This window comes from Diabrotica undecimpunctata, chromosome 5 (genome assembly GCF_040954645.1).
Source record: "Diabrotica undecimpunctata isolate CICGRU chromosome 5, icDiaUnde3, whole genome shotgun sequence".
Classification (NCBI taxonomy): Eukaryota; Metazoa; Arthropoda; class Insecta; order Coleoptera; family Chrysomelidae; genus Diabrotica; species Diabrotica undecimpunctata.
This window is the reverse complement of record NC_092807.1, coordinates 137,648,148-137,670,857: the sequence shown is the minus strand read 5'-3', so window position 1 is coordinate 137,670,857 and position 22,710 is coordinate 137,648,148. Positions and strand designations below refer to the sequence as shown.

The window sequence follows — 22,710 nt, the reverse complement described above, 5'->3', positions numbered from 1 at the left end:
CTAAACAACATCAGATATGCAGATGACACCATAGTATTTGCAGACAACTTAGAAGACCTAAAAGTTCTTATGAACAAAAATCACGTATTACAGTCAACAATATGGACTCAATATAAACGTTAAGAAGACAAAGCTTATGATAATTATCAAGAAAAGAATAACAGAAGGTCAAATCTACGTCAACCAATCCCCTGTTGAAAGAGTGACGCACTACACTACCTCGGCACCATAATAAATGAAGAATGGACCAACAACCAGGAGATTAGAGCATGCATCGGAAAAGCTAGATTCACCTTCAATCGGATGGGGGCCTTCTTCAAGAGCCACAACCTCTCTCTTGATACAAAAGTAAGAATGCTGCGATGCTACGTCTTATAAATATTTTTAGTAGCCGCGCTACTCTATATAAGCCGATACGAATCTTTATTCGTTTTTTTTCACTCTATTACAATTGCTACAGTCATTCTTAAATTGGTTAGTGTCTTGGCCGTATACACGGGTAAGTACGATTTCCTATTTAAAATTGAAGGTTTGTCGTACTGGAAGAAAGGGAGTTGACAAATGACAGATATCTATATAGTTAAAAGATGCCTCCTGTGGAATGAAATTCGACAAGTTTTAGCATTTTCACAAAATCCAATGAATATTGCTAAATATCAGAGTGGACAATTTTGAGTGGCTAACCCTGTATATATAATGTACTGTTTGAATTAATCAGTAGAATATTACATATAATGGCTTATACGAGATCTTTCGTATCTTTTTCTAGTTTTAGGCCTGTTTTTTTACTTGTTTTATTTTGCGTGGCAGATACTTTCTTTCTTAAAATAAAGCTGAAATCATTTTGACTTTTATTTGTTTTTTTCTGTGTATATGTACCTATTTTACCTTATTATCTTTAATATTTTCTTTTATATCTTATTAATAAAAATCTTTTCATACAAATTTATGTTTATTAATGCCACGCTGTGATCAGAGATTTTGCTGAGATCGTTTCTCTCGGAATACTCAGCTTTATTTCTGATCAGTCTTTTCTTTTGGGAGGAAACTGATCTTTGTTTGAATTTTATAGCCACTACCGTGGGGAGCAAGAAAACAGACAACCACAATACCTTGGGCAACAATCAGCAACCAGCTACAAATCCACTGATGCATCAGAACGGAATTTGAAATCTATTTAGTAACATGGGAAGAAAATGCAGCAACTTTTAATCAAATCAAATTTTTACCGTCGAGATGATACAACTTTTATTTAAAAATTCATTTCGCATGCTTAACTGACATTTAAACTCGCCGGTCGCATCAAGCGTTATTTTTGAGAGAACGGTTTATTCTATAGATAAAGTGGCAATAAAAACTTTTGTTCAATAATAACTCAGCTATATTTCTTGTTCGAAACATTTTTTACGGCGTACAAATTTTTGAGAAATCGATGCTTAGTGGAAAATCCATGGGTAACTTGGCAAACTTTTTTGCTTCGGTTTGGGATCCCAAAATTGACATTTTCAGCAAAATTCAGCTCGTTTGTATGTGTATGCTTTTTCGAGGCTTAGTGGTATTTTTGTCTCTGACCACTGAAGTATAACGCAGTATTCATTAGTTTGGATTCAAGTCGAATTATAGTAGTAAATATATAATTACAATAGTTTTTATACTTTGTTATTATCCTTAAAATTTCTTTACTAGAGTTTAAATGTAATATTAAATCTAGGAACATAAGACTCGTTACACAAATCTAGTCATAGCATGTAACCATCACATCCATTCACTCAATCTAGAATTTCACGATGCGAAGAATGTAAATATATCGCTCTCGAGCAACGAGATGATTGATAATGGTATGTGAAACTATAAATTATCCTTATATGAAAACAATATATCATTTTACGGTGTACATATTATTATTGCCACGAAACGTAATATTCCTTTGATGTTCTGTGCCTCGTTTAATATTTCGGATTTACTTGACTTTATAAGTATTTTTTATTTAGAATTAAGATGTTTCGATGTCAAAGGTCATTGACAGGGGACAAAAGTTTACAACAGTAATTATATTTAAATTTATATTACAGTCAGTTAAGAGGTTAAAAGTACTTAACAATACTATATAAACTAGATTTTTTATATAGAAATATGTAGTCTTTAAGAAATGAATTAGGCTTTTATTACTACTTGGAAAATTGAGAAGCTCTTCTAAATTCCTGTTTATGTGTTAAAAAAACGAATTTTGTGATAATGCTGGCATTCTTAAATGACGTAGGAATTGAAGGGACTCAATAAAAACATAACTGCAGTGAGAGAATAACGGTTGATCTACGGAGAACTTTAGATTTGATGATCATGTGTTAAACGTGTGTGTCACGTTTCACGTTTTATCAGATTTAATATCAGAATAAATAAAAGGCTATTTTAGACACGTGATTCGCGAAAATGGTCTTTTAAACCATACCGTCCAGGGAAAGATAGAAGGAAAACGAAGTTAATGTAGAGCTACCACAAGATGCAAAGACCATATTACTGTTACTATTGGTGGTTTACTGTCAGAATGTGTTAGAATGGCAGAAAATAGAGACATAAAAATAATTTTTTATGTCTCTAATAAGTTTTGTTATATCACTCGTTCAATTATTAATCCATGATCATATTTTGTTTTTATCCGGTTAAATCCCAAATCTTTTAAACCCTGTTACTTAACCCTTTCGGACCGAGTGGGACTTATAGATCCCAGCGACAGTTTAAATTTGCTTGATGTTCCAAATAAGTCCCGTTTTACATTATATTCTTCGATATCGGAGTTTATCGACTACACTACACATGCTTCTCTACTAAAGTGATATTGGTAAGTACGACGCAGTCAACACGTGGTTCTTACTTTCGACGTTTTTACATTTAAAACAACTTGTTTTCGACACAATCGTAAGGTAAGTTTGTTGTTTAGTCTTTTTAGCATGTCAAGAAAAAGAAAGCTTACTCAAAAGGAATTGCAAGAACTGGCTGATAATATAAGCGACATATCTTCATGCGATACCATAGATGCAGAATCTAATATATCTTCAGAAGACGACGAAGAAGACCCATTCCACGACAGTGATCATTCTTCTGATGAGTCATATATGGCATCAGATGATTGTCCTGACAGTGAAGAAGAACACACTCGCTCATCAGATAGATCAAATACGTCTTCATTTGATTCTCCTGAAAATGAAGAAGACGAGAATACTTGCTTCCAGATGGGGAAAATTTAATTGAAGGTAAGAAAGCCATAATTAATAAAAAGAAAAGAGAACTCACTATGGTATGGACATCAGTCGCAGCTAATCATAAACCCAGATTTGCTGTTCCTCCTAAAATACCTTGTCTAATTGATTAATCAATTAATATGAATTCGTCACGTCTAGAAATTTTCTTGAAAGTATTCCCTTGAAGTTTATTTATTTTTATTGCGGATTGTACAAACGAGAGAATTAAAATGTATTATCGCAAGGAAGGAAATTCTGAACCGCTTACTGATGCTGGTGAAGTAATGATTACTATTGGTTGTACTCTAATAATGTGCTACAACAAAGTTCCTTTACTGAGACATTATTGGTCTTCGCATCCATCTGTCGGAAATAAAACGATAAGTACTGCAATATCAAACAACAGATGCTTATTCATTCTCTCTAAACTTTACTTCAATGACCAAAGAATTCCGAAGATTGCAGTAAGATATATTATGTAGAAGAACTGCTCCCCTGTTTCAAGTTCATATTTCAGAAGTATCGAACCGACAGTACTAGACAATCAATCGACGAGAGTATGGTGCAGCCATACTTCTAAAACCAGTGAAAAGGGGTATAAAACTTTGGTGCAGGTGTGATTCTAAGACAGGATACACATATGATTTTAACGTTTACTCTGGAAAGCAAGCTGAACAAGCCGATGGAACTGTTAGTGAAAGAGTAGTAAAAACGCTATGTGAATCGATACGTATTGATAATGTTGTTGTGGCTTCTGACAGGTTTTTTACCTCTGTATGTATAGTGAACACCATTAAATTCGCTGTAGTTGGTACAGCCGTTACAAATAGATGAAACATGCCTAAGGAGTTTTCTATAAAATTCAAAATGAACAAGGGAGACTTTGTATTTCTAACAAAATGAGTTCCAAACCCCAGCCACAAAATGGCAAGATACCAAACCACACAAGTATCCTTGTTGAGTAACTGTCAAAGAGTAGTTGTACAACTATTCAAAGGAAAAATAAAAGTGGAACCAAAGTGGACGTTCCTTGTCCTGCTGCTGTTGCTTTATACAACGAAATTATGGGTGGCGTGGACCTGGCTGACCAAATGAGTGGAGTGTATGAAATGGATAGACGATTCCGTAAATGGTGGAAAAAAGTTTTCTACCGATTGCTTATGGTGTCAGTGGTAAACAGTTGGGTAATATATAATGATTTACATTGAACACGCAAGAAAACACCCCTTTTAGAAACTTTGTTAGAGCTATCAGAAGATCTCATTTCTAAAGGTAAATCCACTACACAAGTAGAACTTAGAAAAAGAAGTGTAGGTAGACCTTCAAAGAAATCACGAAATAAAAATGTAGGAGGCCACATGCTGATTGAAACTGCTAAGAGACGTGTTGGTTGCTCAAGAATGGGTAAAGAAAGAAGAACCATAACCATCTGCACAATGTGCGATGTAGGTTTGTGTAAACATTGTTTCACATTATATCACACATATTAAGTTACATGGAAGTATTTTTTATGCATATTTTTGTAAATCTTTCTGAAATAAAGTGTTCATTTATTTGTGGCCGTAATCACCCAATATACCCCACGGGACATAATAATCCCAACCAACATTCCCATTGGGACATATATCCCACTATTTTTTTACGTAAAAATTTGGTTTGGTACACTTTAAAAACCTTCTATGGTTACCAGTACAAAGAAATAATTAAAATCGAGATCGTAACACGAAAAAAAATTGGGTCCCAAAGGGTTAAATACTTCCAGTTGACCCATACGCCTCTTCAAGCCTTTTGTATTTTTAACTGTTTGTTGTATTTCGTCAAGTCTGTCACAGTTGCCTTTTGTTTAGCAGCTATTTTTTCTACTGTGTGTACAGGTACTCTAGTAGTTAAAGATTCTAACGATATCGAAAATAACGATAAACTTCTAGCTAGCAACATGATGAAAGATAGATCCTTTCGGATTAAATTTGTACAGAAAAATTACTATAACGTGCCTTTGACGATATTTACCAAATTTATCAAAAAGAAATCGCCTGAAACCGGAAAGAATTACCCGAGGATTACCGAGGATATTAGTCGGACCTTCCGTCTTTTGAGATGGTCGGTAAATTCCAATCAAATTTCCTAATAGTCAAAACGACCAACCGTGTATATATTATTTGCAAATACGACCATGGGCGCATCAGCAACGGAGGTAAAGGGATCAGAAATAATTTATAATATTAACTATAAAAAAAATGTTACAATATTTGAAAAAGCCTAATCAAATGCGTATGTTTTTTTTTGTTCAATTTACAATTGTTTTTTAATTCGTAACTCCGGTTATCAAACACGATTGTGTTCATTTTTTTCAAAAAAAAAACAACTTCCATTTTGATAAAATTAAATACTTCTAATAGTTTTCTGGGGTTTTCTGTTTGGTACCCTCTATTTGGTACCCTCAAAAAATCAAATCCAGGCAACAAAAAACATAAAAAACATAAAAAACGTTAAGGTACCGAGGGGACAAAAAAGTGCCTACTTAACCCCCCCTAAAATCATATTTAATTCATTATTTAAGTAAGTTTGCAGTTTTAAATATAATATATTCTGTTCCAATCGTTTAATATTGCAAATTTATTGCATTTGAAATTAGCTCTACACTAGACGGTTTTTGTTATATATTACAACAGTTTAGGAATGATAGTTTTAGACAACAAATTTATAAAAGACATACATAGGTAAAAAGTCCCAGGTGAAGGTGTGATAAATAAATTATCCATATACGAATTGTAAATAACAGGCTGCAACACTGACTGTTGCATCTATGAATCGGCTCGAAGCTTTCGAAATGTGGTGTTATAGGCGCATCTTACGTATATCCTGGGTTGACAGAGTTACTAATGTGGAGGTCCTGCGTAGAATGGGGAAAGAATGTGAAATTCTCATGACCGTAAAAACTAAAAAGTTGAAATATCTAGGACATGTAATGAGAAATCAAGAACGTTACGGCCTTCTCCAGCTGATTCTCCAAGGGAAAGTAAATGGTAAGAGAGGACCGGGAAGAAGACGCATTTCCTGGCTTCAAAATTTACGAAAGTGGTATAACACGACTACCACTGAACTGTTCCGCGCTGCAATCAATAAAGTAAAGATAGCTGTGATGATCGCCAACATCCGGAACGGATAGGCACTTTAAGAAGAAGAAGAAGAAGAAATAACAGGAATAATACAAAATATATCCCCATCTGACAATAACAAGACAAACTTCCACCTAAAACTGTCGAAAAAACCTGAATGTCGTCAACGTTATTTTTTAATTCTCTGCTAACTGTAAGAAAAAGTTACTTGGAAAATATTAGAAAATTTTTTAAAGTTTCTGCTAGATTATTTCTGCATAATTTATAGTATAAAAATATTATACAAAATATATTTTGAAGCAAATAAATTAAGAATAACTTGTAATTGTCGATTCTTGTATATTTATTGCTCTTTTTTACTTGTAGCCGACTATTTATTTTATTTAGAATTTGTCAATAAGCACAATTGAGCAATTAACACTTATAGTTATGTAACACTGTACGTCTTTCACTTGTTACGAAGTTCACACAAACAAAACTTGTTTAAACATACTCAACTGACAACACAATGGCTTGTGCAGACCAGCTCTGATTACCGCAGTTAACAAAACTTTGTATATTACTAAATAAACTGACAGACATGTCCAATATAACTTTAAATAACTTTCCCAACGTAACAATATAACTCCTTAAAGATACTTCCTGTTGGATTGACTTTATTAAATTAGTGAGAAATTTTAAATGCAACCAAATAAGGAAAAAAGGACAAAATGACCTTTATTGGTATTTACGGTTAAAAACTGCAGAAAGAAGTTATTTGTAATAAGTTAATAATCAATTATAACAACTATTTTATTTTTAAAACAAAAATTACTGAAGAAATACCGAATATCCCTATAATTGAAGAAGACATAAACTTAACTTTAAAATTGTTTAATAACTTAATCACTGAAGCCGCCACAATTGCAATGGGAAAAACAAAGTATATAACAAAAAACAAAGTTCTACCCTGGTGAAATGAAGAGTGTAAATTGGCAATAAAACAAAGTAAAAATGCTTTAAATACTTTCAAAAGACATAAAACCAATGAGAACTTAATAGAGCTAAAGAAAAGTCTTGTAAAAAATACGTTCAAATTATTAACAGGAATACAAACATGTCATCAGCATAGAAAAAAGTTATGAAGATTTCTGCCGCCACTACACAAAATGGAATAAAATACCTAGAACGAAATGGAAACATAATTAATGAAAACACAAAAATTGTAGAAGAATTAGCTGAAACATATAGACAAGAATCTACAAATGAAAATTACAGCAATACGTTTTTACGATATCGAGAAGAAGAAGAAGCAAATCCAATAGAAATTATAGCCAATAACGATGATATAAATACTCCAATTAATTAAACAGAACTATTGGAAACAATCCAAATGTTAAAAGACACATCACCAGGTCCAGATGACATACCCGCAATAATCTTAAAATAGTTACCTAACGAAGCTTTAGACTTTCTATCGAATCTTTTTAATACAATCTGGTATAAACAAAAATTTCCTGACTTACGGAGACAAACTATTGTCATCCCTAGACTAAAACCTAACAAACCGGCTACAGCGGCAGAATCATATAGGCCAATATCACTTACATGTTCTACTTGCAAACTGCTAGAGAAAATAATACATAATAGACTTATGTGGCATTTGGAACATCACAATTTACTTATACCGGAACAAGCTGGATTTCGTCCTTTGAGATCTACTATAGACAATGTTTTACATTTAGAAAGTCAAATTAATGAAGCCTTCTGTAACAAACAGAAATGCGTAGCTGTTTACTTTGACATCCACAAAGCATTTGACTTAGCATGGTGACACAGAATATTAACAAAGCTGCAGACTTGGGGAATTCAAGGAAACATGTTGGCATTTTTGAATAACTTTCTACATGAACGCAAATTTTCAGTACGTAGTAATGGAGAAATTTCTAGTATTAAGTCTCAAGACAATGGAATACCACAAGGATCTGTAATTAGCCCTACACTTTTTTTAATTGCAATGAATGATGTTATAAAAAATCTCAAGAGACCTACACAGGCTAGATTATATGCTGATGATATGATAATGTTTATCAAAGGAAAAAATATTAACTCAAATGGTCAAACTTTTACAAGAAGAACTAAATAAAATCGAAAGGTGGTCTAATAGGAGTGGATTCTATTTTTCAGCTGACAAGACACAATATATTATTTTTTCCAAAAAGCCTATTCACACTAACTTACCTGCCTTAAAATTCAGCACAAAGATTTTAAAACGAAGTACAAAGATAAAATATTTAGGCATAACATTCGACGAAACTTTAAGTTGGAAACCACATATTAAACAATTGGCGATATCATGTCAAAATGGTATAAATCTTCTTAAATGTTTAGCCAACAAACAATGGGGTGCTGATGGAGATACATTATTACTGTTGTATAGAAGCCTAATTCGATCAAAATTGGACTACGGATGCATTGCATATTCTTCAGCGTCGAAGTCAAATGTAAAAATCTTAGACATTATACACAACAATGCATTACGCATAATCTCTGGAGCTTATAGAACAACTCTTAGAAATTACTTAGTCTATCTTACGCTTCAAAACAATCATCACTACAACCTGACAACCATTTTCTTACTCAGCCATCGTTATCAAATATCAATATAAGAACACATTTACCATTTCAATTAAGGATCGAAAACATTTTAAACTCTATTGAAATTTTTAACTTTCCCTCAACACATTCAGCAAACGTAAACACGCCACCTCCCTGGTTAATACGTTTGCCTACTTTAAATTTAGAACTATCATCATATCATAAATCTGAAACTAATCCACAAATATTTATAAGCAATTATAATAGAATACTTTCTTCTTTCCCTGAATATACCCAAGTTTACACAGATGCATCTAAAACAACTTCTGGTGTAGGATCATCATTTGTTATAAGAGACATAATAAAAAGTTTCAAATTGCCCACAGAATCCACTGTGATAACTGGAGAATTGTATGCAATATACAGAGCTCTAATTCACATACAAACAGTCAAACCAGATAAATTCCTTATTATTACTGACTCAATCAATTCCCTTCATATACTGTCAAAAATGTACACTTGCAACCCGATAGCTAAATTAATTAAAAACAAGATGCAGCAGCTGGAAAACAAAACATTAGTCTTTGTGTGGGTACCATCACATATAGGCATTAAAGGAAACGAACTAGCTGATAAAAATGCTCGGGAAATAGCAAATTCCCCAAATATCAGACCGATAATAAAACCATTAGCAAAAGATCTCAATCCGTACTTTAAACAAAAGCTGATATGTAATTGGACTTAATGTTGGGAAGAAAAATCCTCAAAGTTAAAAGAAATTAAACCAAATTTTGGACGATGGACTAACAACGCCCCTAGCCGTTTCCTTCAGGTTGTATTAACCAGGCTCCGATTAGGACACAGCAAACTCACCCATGAATATCTCATGAAAAAGGAACCTCAACCAAAATGTACGAGTTGTGACGTGCCGTTAACAGTGAAACACGTATTAACGAAGTGTCCCAAATATAGTGCTGAAAGACTAACTAATAAAATTCCATCAGTTGTAAGGGACATTTTTAGTGAGTGTACCAGTGAAAACATTGTGAAATTTTTAAGAGACTGTAACATACTGAACCACATATAAGTATGTTATTTATTTGTTATTTGTAATCATTATTGTTTGTATTAAATTCATCCGCTAATAACCAATATGGTTGATGCGGCTGCCTTTAAATAAAAAAAAATTATAACAACTTTTTTAATGTTTGCATTATATTTTTAGAAGATTGACTATTAATCTAATATTTTTTTCTTTAATACACACAGCATTGTACAAAATGTTTTTGGAACATTTCTGTATATTAAATTCATACACAGTTGCAACAAATATAATACATACCTTCCTTGAAACTTGTAAGTACATCTAATATTCTTTGGATAACTAGATGGAAATCTCGGAGAGTAGAATTTTCCATAAAGTTGTGAATGGTCCGAACTGTAAAACTCATAGTCGCAAGTGGTACTTGGCAATTTCCAACCGTCAGTGCGAAATAATCCTAAAAATAGAATCAAAACTTTAAGGTTTGTTCCATATACTTAGTTGGGTTTGCCAGCACATTGTGACAACATTTCTCCAATAATACTCGTATTACTAACTTTTAAAAGAACATTTTAACATTCTAACATTCTCAGTGTCAGTCTTTTATTATAATTATTCCTTCTTATGACAGTCCCGAAAATAGGGCAATACAGAGGGCACGTGCTCCGAGCGGCAAATTTCAGGGGGAGACGAAATTTAAAAAGTTGTTTAAAATAAATAATAATATTCAGTTTTTTTTTCAAAATAATAACACCACAATTAATATTGTTTAATTTTATTTAAGTTTGTTTCACGATTCATAAACTTCTCATCTATTTCACCCCCTTTCACCCCTCTGCTTACACTAAACAGTAAACTAAACAAATAGATACCTGCAGTCATCGTTGTCATTATCGACGGCTACAAAAGTATCCTGCGTATTTTGATACAAACTTTTAGTTCACTTTGAATTGCGTTTTTATCAGTTACCAAATTATGGATGGCAGAAAACAACTCAGTGAAGCCAAGTATAGAAAACTTAAAAAAGAAAAAATAAAGCAAGAAAGTGATATGCTGGCACAAACACAAAAATTAGAAATATTTTTAAAACAACCTAATGTTAATGAAGATAAAAACTCAAAAGGACAATCTTTTTCTTCTTCTTAGTCGTTAACCTGATGCAGGTATCGTGATATCATGAAGCTATTAGCTAAATTAGAGATCTACCTCTATTTCTTTTGCCTTCTACTTTTCCCTGGATGGTAAGTTTTTCAAGACCATTTCTTCGAAGTACATGTCCAAAATAGCTTATTATTTGTTCTGATATTTGTGTCCTTAGTCTTTTCTTTATCTTAAGCTGGTCCAGTATGGATTCGGGCCACCCATGGTATTCTCAGCATTCGTCTCCAGCAGTACATCTCAAATACATCTATGTTCTTTTTGTCTTTCTCAGTAAGGGTCCAACTTTCCGATGCATAAGTAAAAACTGGAAAAACTAGACTTCTTACTAGTCTCATTTTTGTATCGGTAGTTATTTCATGGCTTTTCCAAATTTTTGTTAATTTTGCCATAGCGCTTTTTGCGATTGCTGACCGTCGCTTTATTTCTTTAGTACAGCCTCCTTTGTTGGTTAATAATGAGCCCAGATACACAAATTTATCTACAACAGCGATATTGTTTATCATGACCAGATGATTTTGATTGTTGTTAGCTCTGTCAATTATCATGATTCTCGTTTTATCTCTGTTTATTTTAAGGCCCATCGTTAAGCTTACGTCTTCAGAACTAGTGAGTATAGTAGTATCATCTGCATATATCAAGTTGCAAATCTTCTTCCCGCCAATGGAAAAGAACAATCATACAAGTCATAATTTAAAAATTAAAACCATCTCGGAAAAATGTCCAGATTTTAGAGATTTCCCTCTGTTGAAGCTGGAGAGGAAGGCTCGAAACATGCCAAATTTTGCAAGTAACTCAGTCTTATTGGCGAAGCAAATGAAGCTTAATCATTATTTTGTCCAACAACTGGTCTTCAAAAAACGTTCTAGTTTTCAAATCATGAATGTGTTGCTTGTGTGAGTCCATTTTAAAAAAGAGGTAAAAGAAATAAATTAGACTTACTCACAATCAATTTAATTTTACTACCCAAGACGACCGGTTTCGCTTTTTAAAATTTGCAAAGCATCATCAGGTCAGTGGTACAAAGTAAATTAAATGCTGAAATTATAAAAAGCCCATATTAGGGTGCTGTCTTATAAAGATATAGATCAGAAAAATTATAGTAATTATGCCAATATTACATGTCTATGTTTATTAATATGCATCAAATTGCTTTAGCAGATAAAGTAACAACCCACAAATTGGTAAGAGAAAAAATCTGTTGAATTGTAATAAATTAGAAATAAATAAAATACTACTTACATTCCGGTACAAGAGTTTTTATATAATGATTGGTGATACATAGTTCAAACTATCCCGTATTGTTGATAATGGTTCTGACAATTAAGGAGGAAGTTTCTTGAGGGAAGGGATATTAACAGATGATATAGGAGTACGGTATATGTTATTGTTTGTTGAATGAAAGAGTGATGTTTTATATTATTTAAATTATTAAAGTTATTTATATTTATTAAAAAAAAAAAATTTTATACAGAAAGAGGACAGTTATATGACAATGAATAAAATATATAGCAATGAATGAATAGTACAAGTACTATAATATACTATTGGTCTGATAATAGTCTTGCAGACCCTGGTTTTTGATCTACTGTGTATGTTTTTGAAGAGGAACACATAGGCGAGTAAAAAGTAAGATTTGTTTCCCTTTACTACTATACTTCTTCGAATTTCTGGTTTTTTTGTTTCGTTTGTGTTTAATATAACTCCCAGATATGTCAAACTTTCTACAGTTTCAATATCGTCCTCTAATTCAATTGCGCGTCTGTTTCCTTTAGCTCTTACCTGTGTTATTTTTTTTTGTCGTTTAAATATTTATTTCTAGTCCAGTCTCTTCTGCTTCTGTTTTTAATTGTGAATATATTTTTTCCGCCTTTTCTGTCGCCTGTCACCTGTGAGGTTGAATAGTGTCGGTGCCAGCCCGTCTCCTTGTTTTAATCCTTTGACTAATGAAAATTTCTCAGTAAGCTGGTTTTGTACTCTGACAGTTACTGTTGACGAGTCCACTGTTGCTTTTACTAATCAGATGTATTTTTGTGAGATGTTAAAACTATCCGTGTGGACGTCAATGGTATTCCCACTATTTGTTTAGAATTTGTTTTACTGTTAATACCTGGTCAGTTGTAGATCTTCCTTGTCGGAAACCGGCTTGATATTCCTCAACAATATTTTCAGTTAGTTGTTGGAGTCGTTTATTTCGTATATAAGTAAAAACTTTGAAGGCTGTACACAAGAGGGTTATGCCACGATAATTTTCGCATTTCAGTTTATTCAGTTTTTTATAGGTTCTAGAAATAGAACTCAGCTTCTGCCAAAGAAGGTGTAAAAGGCGAGGTGTCTAACAACTGGAACATATAAACCCTGATAGACAATGTTAGTCCTCCAGGTTGGAGGTTGAGCAACGGATCGGTAATCCGTTACCGTAAAAAGTACAAAATTACGAAACCTTTAAAAAAGTGTCTGCCTTACTACCTTAGCTAAAGAAAAAGGTCTTGTTTTTGTTCGTAAAAAGCCTTAGAATCTTGTTTAGGAAAGGTAGCTATTGATGCAGAACTCCAAAACAATATCCATCAAGATAAGTCTGACTTAAAAGCGTTATTACGCTGTATTGTGCATGCTATTCTATTTCTAATAAAGCAAGGAAGTCCATTACAAGAAACTAAGGAAGACTGTGATTTCAGCGATCCATGCAGTGGAAAGTTCTCGTATTTCTCACATAAAATATAAGATGAATTTTTTGTAATGATTGCCATAAGGCAAAAGATAATACAAGACATTTTGAATGTGAAATACTATTCCTTATTATTTGACTGCACTACGGATATCAGCCACAGTGCGCAAATGAGTCAAGTAGTTCATCATGTCAAAACAAATACATCGGAGATTGAAGAAGGTTTTAATGATTTTCTTCCAATTAGTAACAATACAAGTGAAGCTCTCAGTAAAGAAATCGTAAAAAAATTAGACAATGATGGGCTTAACTTAGAGAACTATAGAGGCTACCTATACCTTCGACTCATTTTTCAGGATCAATGGACATTACTCGGATTTTATTACGGAGTGAGCATCGACAACCCAGATTGTTCTTCGATCCATTACCAACATGTAACCACCGTAATAACATTGTTACTGTCTCAATCACTACTGCATAGGTTAATAAATAAACAGAAAAGTATTTTCACATGCCATGTTATATTTCTGCAATAAAAATAGATATATAAATTTGATTAAACTCTTTCTAATCAACACTGGATTTATTTTTGCTTTTTATTGTGGAAATATACAGGAGTTTTTATATCCTGTGTACTATTTGTGATCCAAACCGAGTCTGATCCAATACACCTGTGCAGTAGAAAATGCTACAATTACGTTTCCTTGTTTTTTTAGAGTTTTATTTAATTTCGTAATTTCTACGGCAGCGGGTTTAGAGTGTTCGATGCAATCCTGAAAATAGCATCAAAAGTTTCAGCTCAGTCCGAACAGTCACCAAATTAAAAAAGGTTTTTAGGCTAATTCAAATATTTGAAAGTACACGTTGTAAAAGTTTTCATAATTTTCTCGTTATCCGTTATGGCCCAGAAACAGCTATTACTATATTTGCGCTTCGACCTGAACGTCATTTTCTTGATGGTCAAAAGTAAGTTTATTAGATTAACATTATAAATTAAAGTTCAACTTCATATAATTAATTAATGCCGTTGTTTGATTTTGGTAAGGCCTAAATAAATATTACTATGACTATGTATAAATATATTACAGATATAAAATAGGTTTTAAGTATCATTATAAATTAAACTTGGTTATAAAACTAAATTATCAAAAACGACTCGAGAAATCTACGAGTATTTATAAAATTCCTGTTAAATTAATAAGTCATTATTCATGTAGCTATAGGTATTCTATTGAATTGCAGTCCAATGTACCACGGTAAATATCGAGGGGTTCGAGCGAAAACCCGATAACTAGCAAAATCATTGTACGGAGATAATCGCGATTAAAGATTTTCGTAACATTGAAGAGGCTTTAAAATCGTCATAGGAAGTTGTTTCAAATATTTATTAAAGCCAAACAGTAGAGAATTTAATGTTTAGTTAGAATAATTTATTTTTAGTTTAACTTATTAAAAGATATTTACAAAAAAAAATAAAACATGATATTTATCGGGTTTTTCCTCGCTGAATGAGTACATTTGATTTTATTGGTTTTTTATTTTTAATTTTGTTAATTATATAATAAAAATGAACTGTATTTAATTCAAATAAAACAAATAATAATCTACATTCTTTTTGGGAAATTAAAAGGTAATATCTTCTTCTTTCGATTCTTCTCCCATCATTATGTCTGGAATTCGATCTACGACATTATTCCCTGTTTTTAAACTTGATATCCAAGCATGCAGCTCTTCCGGAAAAATGTTTTCTTGGCACATCTTCATTAAATCCTTTTTTTTTTGCTTTTGCCTTTTAGACCGCAGAGTAGGAGTTTTTTTTGAATTCACACCAATATCTTCTGATATGTTTAAACACTTTAATTCTTCTAAGAGATCGTAGTTGAAAAATTTTCCGTCTTTCACCTTTAATATATTTTAGTCTCTTGATTTTTAACCATTGCACAGCATTACCGTCAGAATCTACTGTTCTGTTTTGCAATATATTTGCTGCAAGTGACTTTAAATATAAAAACTCATTATATTTTATTTATTTTACCTTGTTTGGGCCTATATTATGTTTCACATTGTCTACTGTCTTTATTTTCTGTCTTCATTTCATTCCAGCACAAGCAATATGCGTTATTGGGTAGCGGTGATTCCCAAATAGTAAGGTTGTATACTACCAATTTTCTACGATAGTATAATTGACTAATAGACCCTTTGGGTATTTGTAACATTGCTTGTAAATCCAATGTTACAGACATAAATGTCTTGTCTTTATTTGCTTTGTCTTTATCTATTCTTTTAGCGGTCTGACAAATTTCGTTTCTTTTTCTTTGTTCTTCGTAGATTATTTCAAGGTTTTTTCTCTTCTCTAGATCAGCCTTAGCATATTTGGCACAGATAAGACACTGGTCCTTTTTGGGCGTGAAAAAACTTAGATTATACTTTTCACAAAAAATAGATCGATATTTACGTAAAGCAACAGGGTCTCGATTATTTTAGATGCAGTTATCTAAGTAAAGCTTAGATTTAAAATCTAGACTCCAGTAATTTCTACAGAGTTTGTTTTTATAATCTTCAGAAAACTTTTCAGTACTACATGTGTCTATTTTCTATTTTCCAAGTACCAAATGTTGAATAAACATAAAGGGCCTAAATATAAAAATCTCTTTTTCATTACACTACCACACACATGCATAGTTGGTTGCCTAACTATAACCACATTATCTACTCTCCACATTTCATTTCATACACATAAAAATCAATTTTTAAAAAACAACAACATTGATGGTTGATACTGTTATATTATTTAATATCAAAAAATCTATTACTTTAACAATTTAATTAACGTTGGCTTTTGTCTTAAGTAGACACATACAGTTATATTGACTACTGTGTTACTTGTTCCGTCCTAACTTGTCAACATTGTCATTTCAATCAGTTGCTTCCATTAAGTCCTCGTAGACACACCGTCTCAGGACTTGCAACTTCAACGTGGAGTCATATGTCGCCATGTTACCTAATCCAACGGTAACTTTAGCATCCTAGCAATTTATATAATATAATGTAAAACAAATGTAACTAAATTTTTGTTAACGGGTTTTTACCCATGTATTTAGTGGCTACATTCATGTACACCTAGTAAGTATTAACCACACTTTACATTAACCTTAGTCAAAATTTTAACTTCACGTTCTCTTTAATTAAGTGGTTATATATTTTATAGGACACTGATGATGGAATAATGGATTCTGAAAACGTTTTGTCTATAACAGCCCATTTGGGTTTTTAAAAATATATACCTTTTACAAAGGATTTTTAATAAATTTTTTTAATATATGGTATACAGCCAAATACAGGAACGTAGATTCCTTGTAGATGATAAGAAAACGAAGAGTTACCAATCATAAGCAACAAGAAATTATGGGGAATATTGAGAGAGATGGGATTTCGTTGGCAAAAGAATAGAAGAAAATCCGTTTTAATTGAAAAAGATTACATTGTATGTTGGAGACGAGATTATCTTAGAACTATAAAAAATACGGAGAAGAAGGGAAAACAATTTTTTATTTGGACGAGACTTGGCTAAATGAAGAACATACTGTACCATATCTATGGGTTAATACAAATAAGTTCCCGTCAGGCATTCATCGAAGGCGTATCTACTGGAATAAACAATATTTCTGTTGGAAAAGGACGCAGACTCATAATAACCCATATTGGAAACGAATACGGTTTTGTCAATGGTGGATTATTTAGTTTTGCCTCAAAATCAACCAAAGATTACCACGAGAAAATGACTGCTGACGTTTTTGAAGAATATTTTGAGCAAATGTTGGATTTAATTCAACAATAACAACGGCATGGAAAAAAGGAGAGATAATCGAATGGTTGGATAAACACGCAATTGAGTACAAGGAGAATTCGACAAAAAAGGAATTATTACCTATTGTAAGGCAACATAGTAGCTTATAAAAAATATATAATTGATGAAATTGCATTAAACCGTGATGTAATTATTTTACGTTTACCCCCATACAACTGTGATCTCAATTCGATAGAAAATATATGGTCTCAAGTAAAGGGTGAAGTCGGACGCAACAACAAAACTTTTAAATTAGAAGACTTACAACAATTATTAGAACATTCCTTCTCAAAAGTAACTCCAGAAAATTGGAAAAATGCTGTTAGTCATGCTCACAAGGAAGAAAATAAAATGTGGAATTTGGATAATATGACTGATGCAATGCTGGAACCGGTAATAATTAACATTGGAGTTGAAGATTCCTTAGATTCTGAAGAAAGCAGTGAATCTGAAATGGAATTTGATTAAAATAATATTCATTTTTTTACAAATCGGCCCCTGTTACGGCCACAAATTATTTTATATATAACCAATAAAATCAACATCTTACATTTCTTGCAAATTCATTAGTACCTGTTAATCTCCATCACTACGACACTGGCAACTTTGTTTAGGGATTAGTAACCCTCAAAACTATTAAATTGTATTCTGCTTCAACCTTTATACCTGGTGATCATACTCAATTTAAAATTGTTTTCCTATATACTTCTGTAAACTTGTTGACAAATATCTATTTTTCATTGAGTCACCCGTATTAACAGTTTAGGGATTTGCATACATAATGTGCTATCAATCTGATGTAAATGGACATTAACTGCATGTTTTAGTATTTGAGAATTTCCTTGTATCATGTCTTTTTCCTTTAATATTAACATATTATACGATTTATTATTAAATGTTAATTCATAGCAGCCGGTTTAAGTAACATCCCACTTTCAAAATTAATATATGCCTCAAACATAATTTTGTAATAATATATTGATTGTAAGCATCCAAATACTGACCAGGATAATATTATCCTTTGTTTGTTTAACAATAGTTGGTGAAATTATAGAGGGTATATTACATTTAGGAGGATGCTCCCTATATCACTGACATTGGTTGTAATCAAGATTCTATACCCATATTATTATTAAATCATCAGCCATGTTTTTTTAGAATTATTATAAATCTATTTAAAATAAATAAAACTTTAAAAGGTACTACGGAAATAACTACAAAACATGGAGAGATACTTAGACAACTTAAAAACGTTGTTAAAGCTTGCTTTTCAATTAAGCTAGATCCAAATTCAAAGAATAACTTTAAAAATTTTAAAACAAGTTATTTGTTATTAGAAATTTTCGAAAATCCAAAAATCCTAATTATTTTTGGGCTCACAGTCGAGTTTTGTGAGTACTATGGACACGGTTTTGGGTATTTCTCGGAGCAGGCAATAGAAGCTGGTTATAATTCTTTACATTTATAAATGGCATACGTATTATTTTTTGATTAATTGTATATGTTATATAATTATGTATGTAATATTTATTACATGTATTTACTCAAGATTAATTTCATGTCAAATTGTTATAAAATAAATTGTTATAAAATAATTATTGTTACATGTAACAACGTTATTTTATTATATTTTGGAAATTATTATCATTAAACACTATTAAACTACATAAAACCACTCATTTATATTTCATTTATATTTTTATTGTTTTTTAAAAACCGCCAACTATATGATTTTGATTGGACATAATGAATTGGAGTATGATTATATAATTGGTTTACGAAAAAGATCACGTGACTATAAATTTTTAATGCCATGTATACAGTGTGTAAAAGCCAAATGTAATAAATTTATTATTTGGGTTACTGTACATATTTATAAAAAAACCCGAAACACGTCAAATTTAAATTATAACTTGACATTCTTTAACGTGAAAATTCAACCCCCACCTTCAACCCCCTTAGAATGACAGGTTCAACCCCCAACTTTTAAAATAGGAAGTATAGGCTTGTGATATATCGTTAGAAAGGCCTTTTCATTCTCCATTCAAAAATGTTGTCGCTTTCAAGTTTATTAAGATTAATTAAGATAAAATAAAATAAGTATCAAATAGTGATCGCTTCCCACATTGGGTGACGTCAAACTTCTCACATCCAGTATCTGTTTATGATGAATATTTCTGTTTGTGACCACATAATCTATCATTGATTTATATCCTCTTGTATTTTCAAACGTGTATTTGTGTTGAATTTTATGATCAAAAAATGTGTTGGTTATCCTTAGTTCGTTTGATGTGCAGAATTTCACCATTCTTTTTCCGTTTTCATTGATAACCCTTTCATTAAACCTTTGTTTTATTCCTGGTATTATTTCGTCTCCTATTCTGGCATTGAAATCTCCCAATAATGTAAGTAATTCATTTTGCTTTACTTCTCTTTCCACTAATGTTTGTAGCTCATCATAGAATTCTTCTTTATCGCTGTCAGGTTTGCAGTCTTGGTGCATATATATATATATATATATATATATATATATATATATATATATATATATATATATATAATTTTGCTGTTCGCCCTAATTTTAACTAAAAGTATTTTCTGAGATATGTACTGACACTCTTTAGATTGATCTTTATATTTTGTTTTGATCATTATTGCTACACCTTCCTTTGCTCTTTCTTGTTTCGGAACCCCACTATATATTAGTAAATATTCTCCAAGCCGCGTCTGTCCTTTACCTTTCCTCTTTGTTTTCTGTAGTGCGCAGATATCTATTTGATATTCTCTCAACTCTTTTTCTATTTCCTGATCTCGGTTATTTAGGCTTTTTATGTTCCACGTCGCCACTCTCATTATATTTTTCGTTTTCCAGTTCGTCGTCATTTTTCTCGCCTTTGTCGTTACCATATTTTCTGTGCTATTCCGAGGCTCGTCACCGTTTCTTTACGCATTTTTTTATTTTTATATATGGCAGGCTGCTAACCTAACCCTACAACCCTCCCCCTTTATCCGGGCTTGGGACCGGCAACATCACCCACCAAGCTACTCGATCCACCTAGTGGGCAATGCAGGCGGAATTAATAATTAAAGTAATTAATTAATTACCTTAATTAATAAAAGTCAGTTTAATCATATCATAATATCATAATAATATATATATATATATATATATATATATATATATATATAGATATATATATATATATATATATATATATATATATATATATATATATATATATATATATATATATATATATATATATATATCCTTCACCAGAGGCACCAAAGGTAGATGATATGAATCTGATAATTTTAAATTCAAAAGAGAAATTAATACCCATCAGCATCAAACGCATGCATAATATAATAAACTCTGCAATAAATTTCATTTAATTTTTTTCACAAAGCAACAAAAATACAGCAACAAACAAAGAGTTTATTTCCAGTACATACCATTTTTATTTAATATCCCTACACACTAGTGATTTTAATATGTACTTTTATGGTTACTGTTATGGATACTGACGTTATAAAATTTGTTTTAATACTGAACATAACTATAAAATATAGGAATATTAAAAAAAGGTGTATTAAAATGATTTTATTTTTGGTTTTAGGAAATTAATTAATGCTGTTTGAAAGTTTAATTTGCTTTTTATTTAAATCAACTGACCATACAATACCACACACATTTACAATATGTAGTTAGAAATTACCAATGATCGTTTTAAATTATCGGGCTTTTATATTTCGAAAAAGTCGTTTTATTCTACCAAAACTTTTTTATGGATAAAAATAATGCTGGTTAAATCAAGCTGATATAGATAGAAACCGAAAATAATGATTATTTTGTACTGAAGCTATTTTCTTGTGGTATCTTAATGTAATATACTATTTTTGTTGGTAATAAGCCACAATTTTACTTCTGTACTTCAAGAAATTCAGTTGATTTCTGTAATAGACATCATTGGTAGTGATGTTAGGAGTCAGAAGATTTTTTTGGAAATCCATAGTAATAGTCTGTCTTACTAATACTAACACTAATAACTAATACACTGTCTTACTTTCTTCTAATTTTCTTGAATTTTTTTAACAGAATCTAATTTTTAAGCTTTTGCAAGATAACATTTTTATTCTGTTCAAATTTAAGGAGCTTCTTGAGTTCTTTTTCTCGTATAATTTTTTTCTGGAGCAAGGAGAGCGTCTCGTTGCCTGCTTCTAGCCCAGCTTCAGGGGGCCAAATCCAAAAGATATGTTGAATTTATTGTTGAAAATTGATCGAAATGTATCGCAGTTGACAGCGTTTTAAAAGTAGTAGTCGTTATGCATCTTGCTCAATTTTAACAAATAAAGGTCTTGAGATAAATACAATTTTTCTGAGTTTTTGAGAAAATAGTGAGATTTGGGTCCTTTTGCAGATTTTAAGGAACATAATTGGATGACAGTAGAACTTCTTGAACTTATGGAAGAACGAAGAAGATATAAAGCAAAAGACCTGAATAAATACAAAGTAATTCAGAGAAACATCAAAAAGAAAATTCGAGAGGCAAAAGAGAGGTGGCTCTCCGACAGATGCAAGGAAATAGAAGATCTGGATAAAAAGTACGATAGCTTTAATTTACACAAAAAAATCAAAGAAATGACAGGTTTTAGAAAACGTACAAGAACGAATATCCTTAAAAATAATAAAGGGGATATTATTACTGATATGAAGGAGAGATTATGTCACTGGACAAATTACATCCAACAACTATTTAATGATGAAAGAGAAGAACTGTCATTAGAAATCACCGAGGATACTGGACCAACAATATTAAGAGAAGAAGTCATCTATGCCATTAAAAACACAAAAGAAGGTAAAGCTACTGTACTAGATGATGTGCCAATGGAATTATTAAAACTCATCGATGAAGATGTTATTGATGTAATGGTTAAACTCTTTAATCTAATATATCAGACTGCCACAATCCCCAGACAATGGCTGCAATCGATCTTTGTAGCAATTCCCAAAAAGCCAAGTGCAACAACTTGCTTAGATCACAGAACAATAGCTTTAA

At 31.7% G+C, this 22,710-nt stretch overlaps 1 protein-coding gene across 3 annotated transcripts in view; it reads right to left on the bottom strand.

Moving 5' to 3' along the window:
• Positions 1–22,710, bottom strand: part of Sol1 — a 941,015-nt gene that overhangs the window by 169,678 nt on the left and 748,627 nt on the right. For all 3 annotated transcript variants that reach the window (XM_072532789.1, XM_072532790.1, XM_072532791.1), the window contains one exon: positions 10,278–10,434. In XM_072532789.1, coding sequence (XP_072388890.1) covers positions 10,278–10,434 — 157 coding nt within the window. The remainder of the gene's footprint in view (positions 1–10,277; positions 10,435–22,710) is intronic.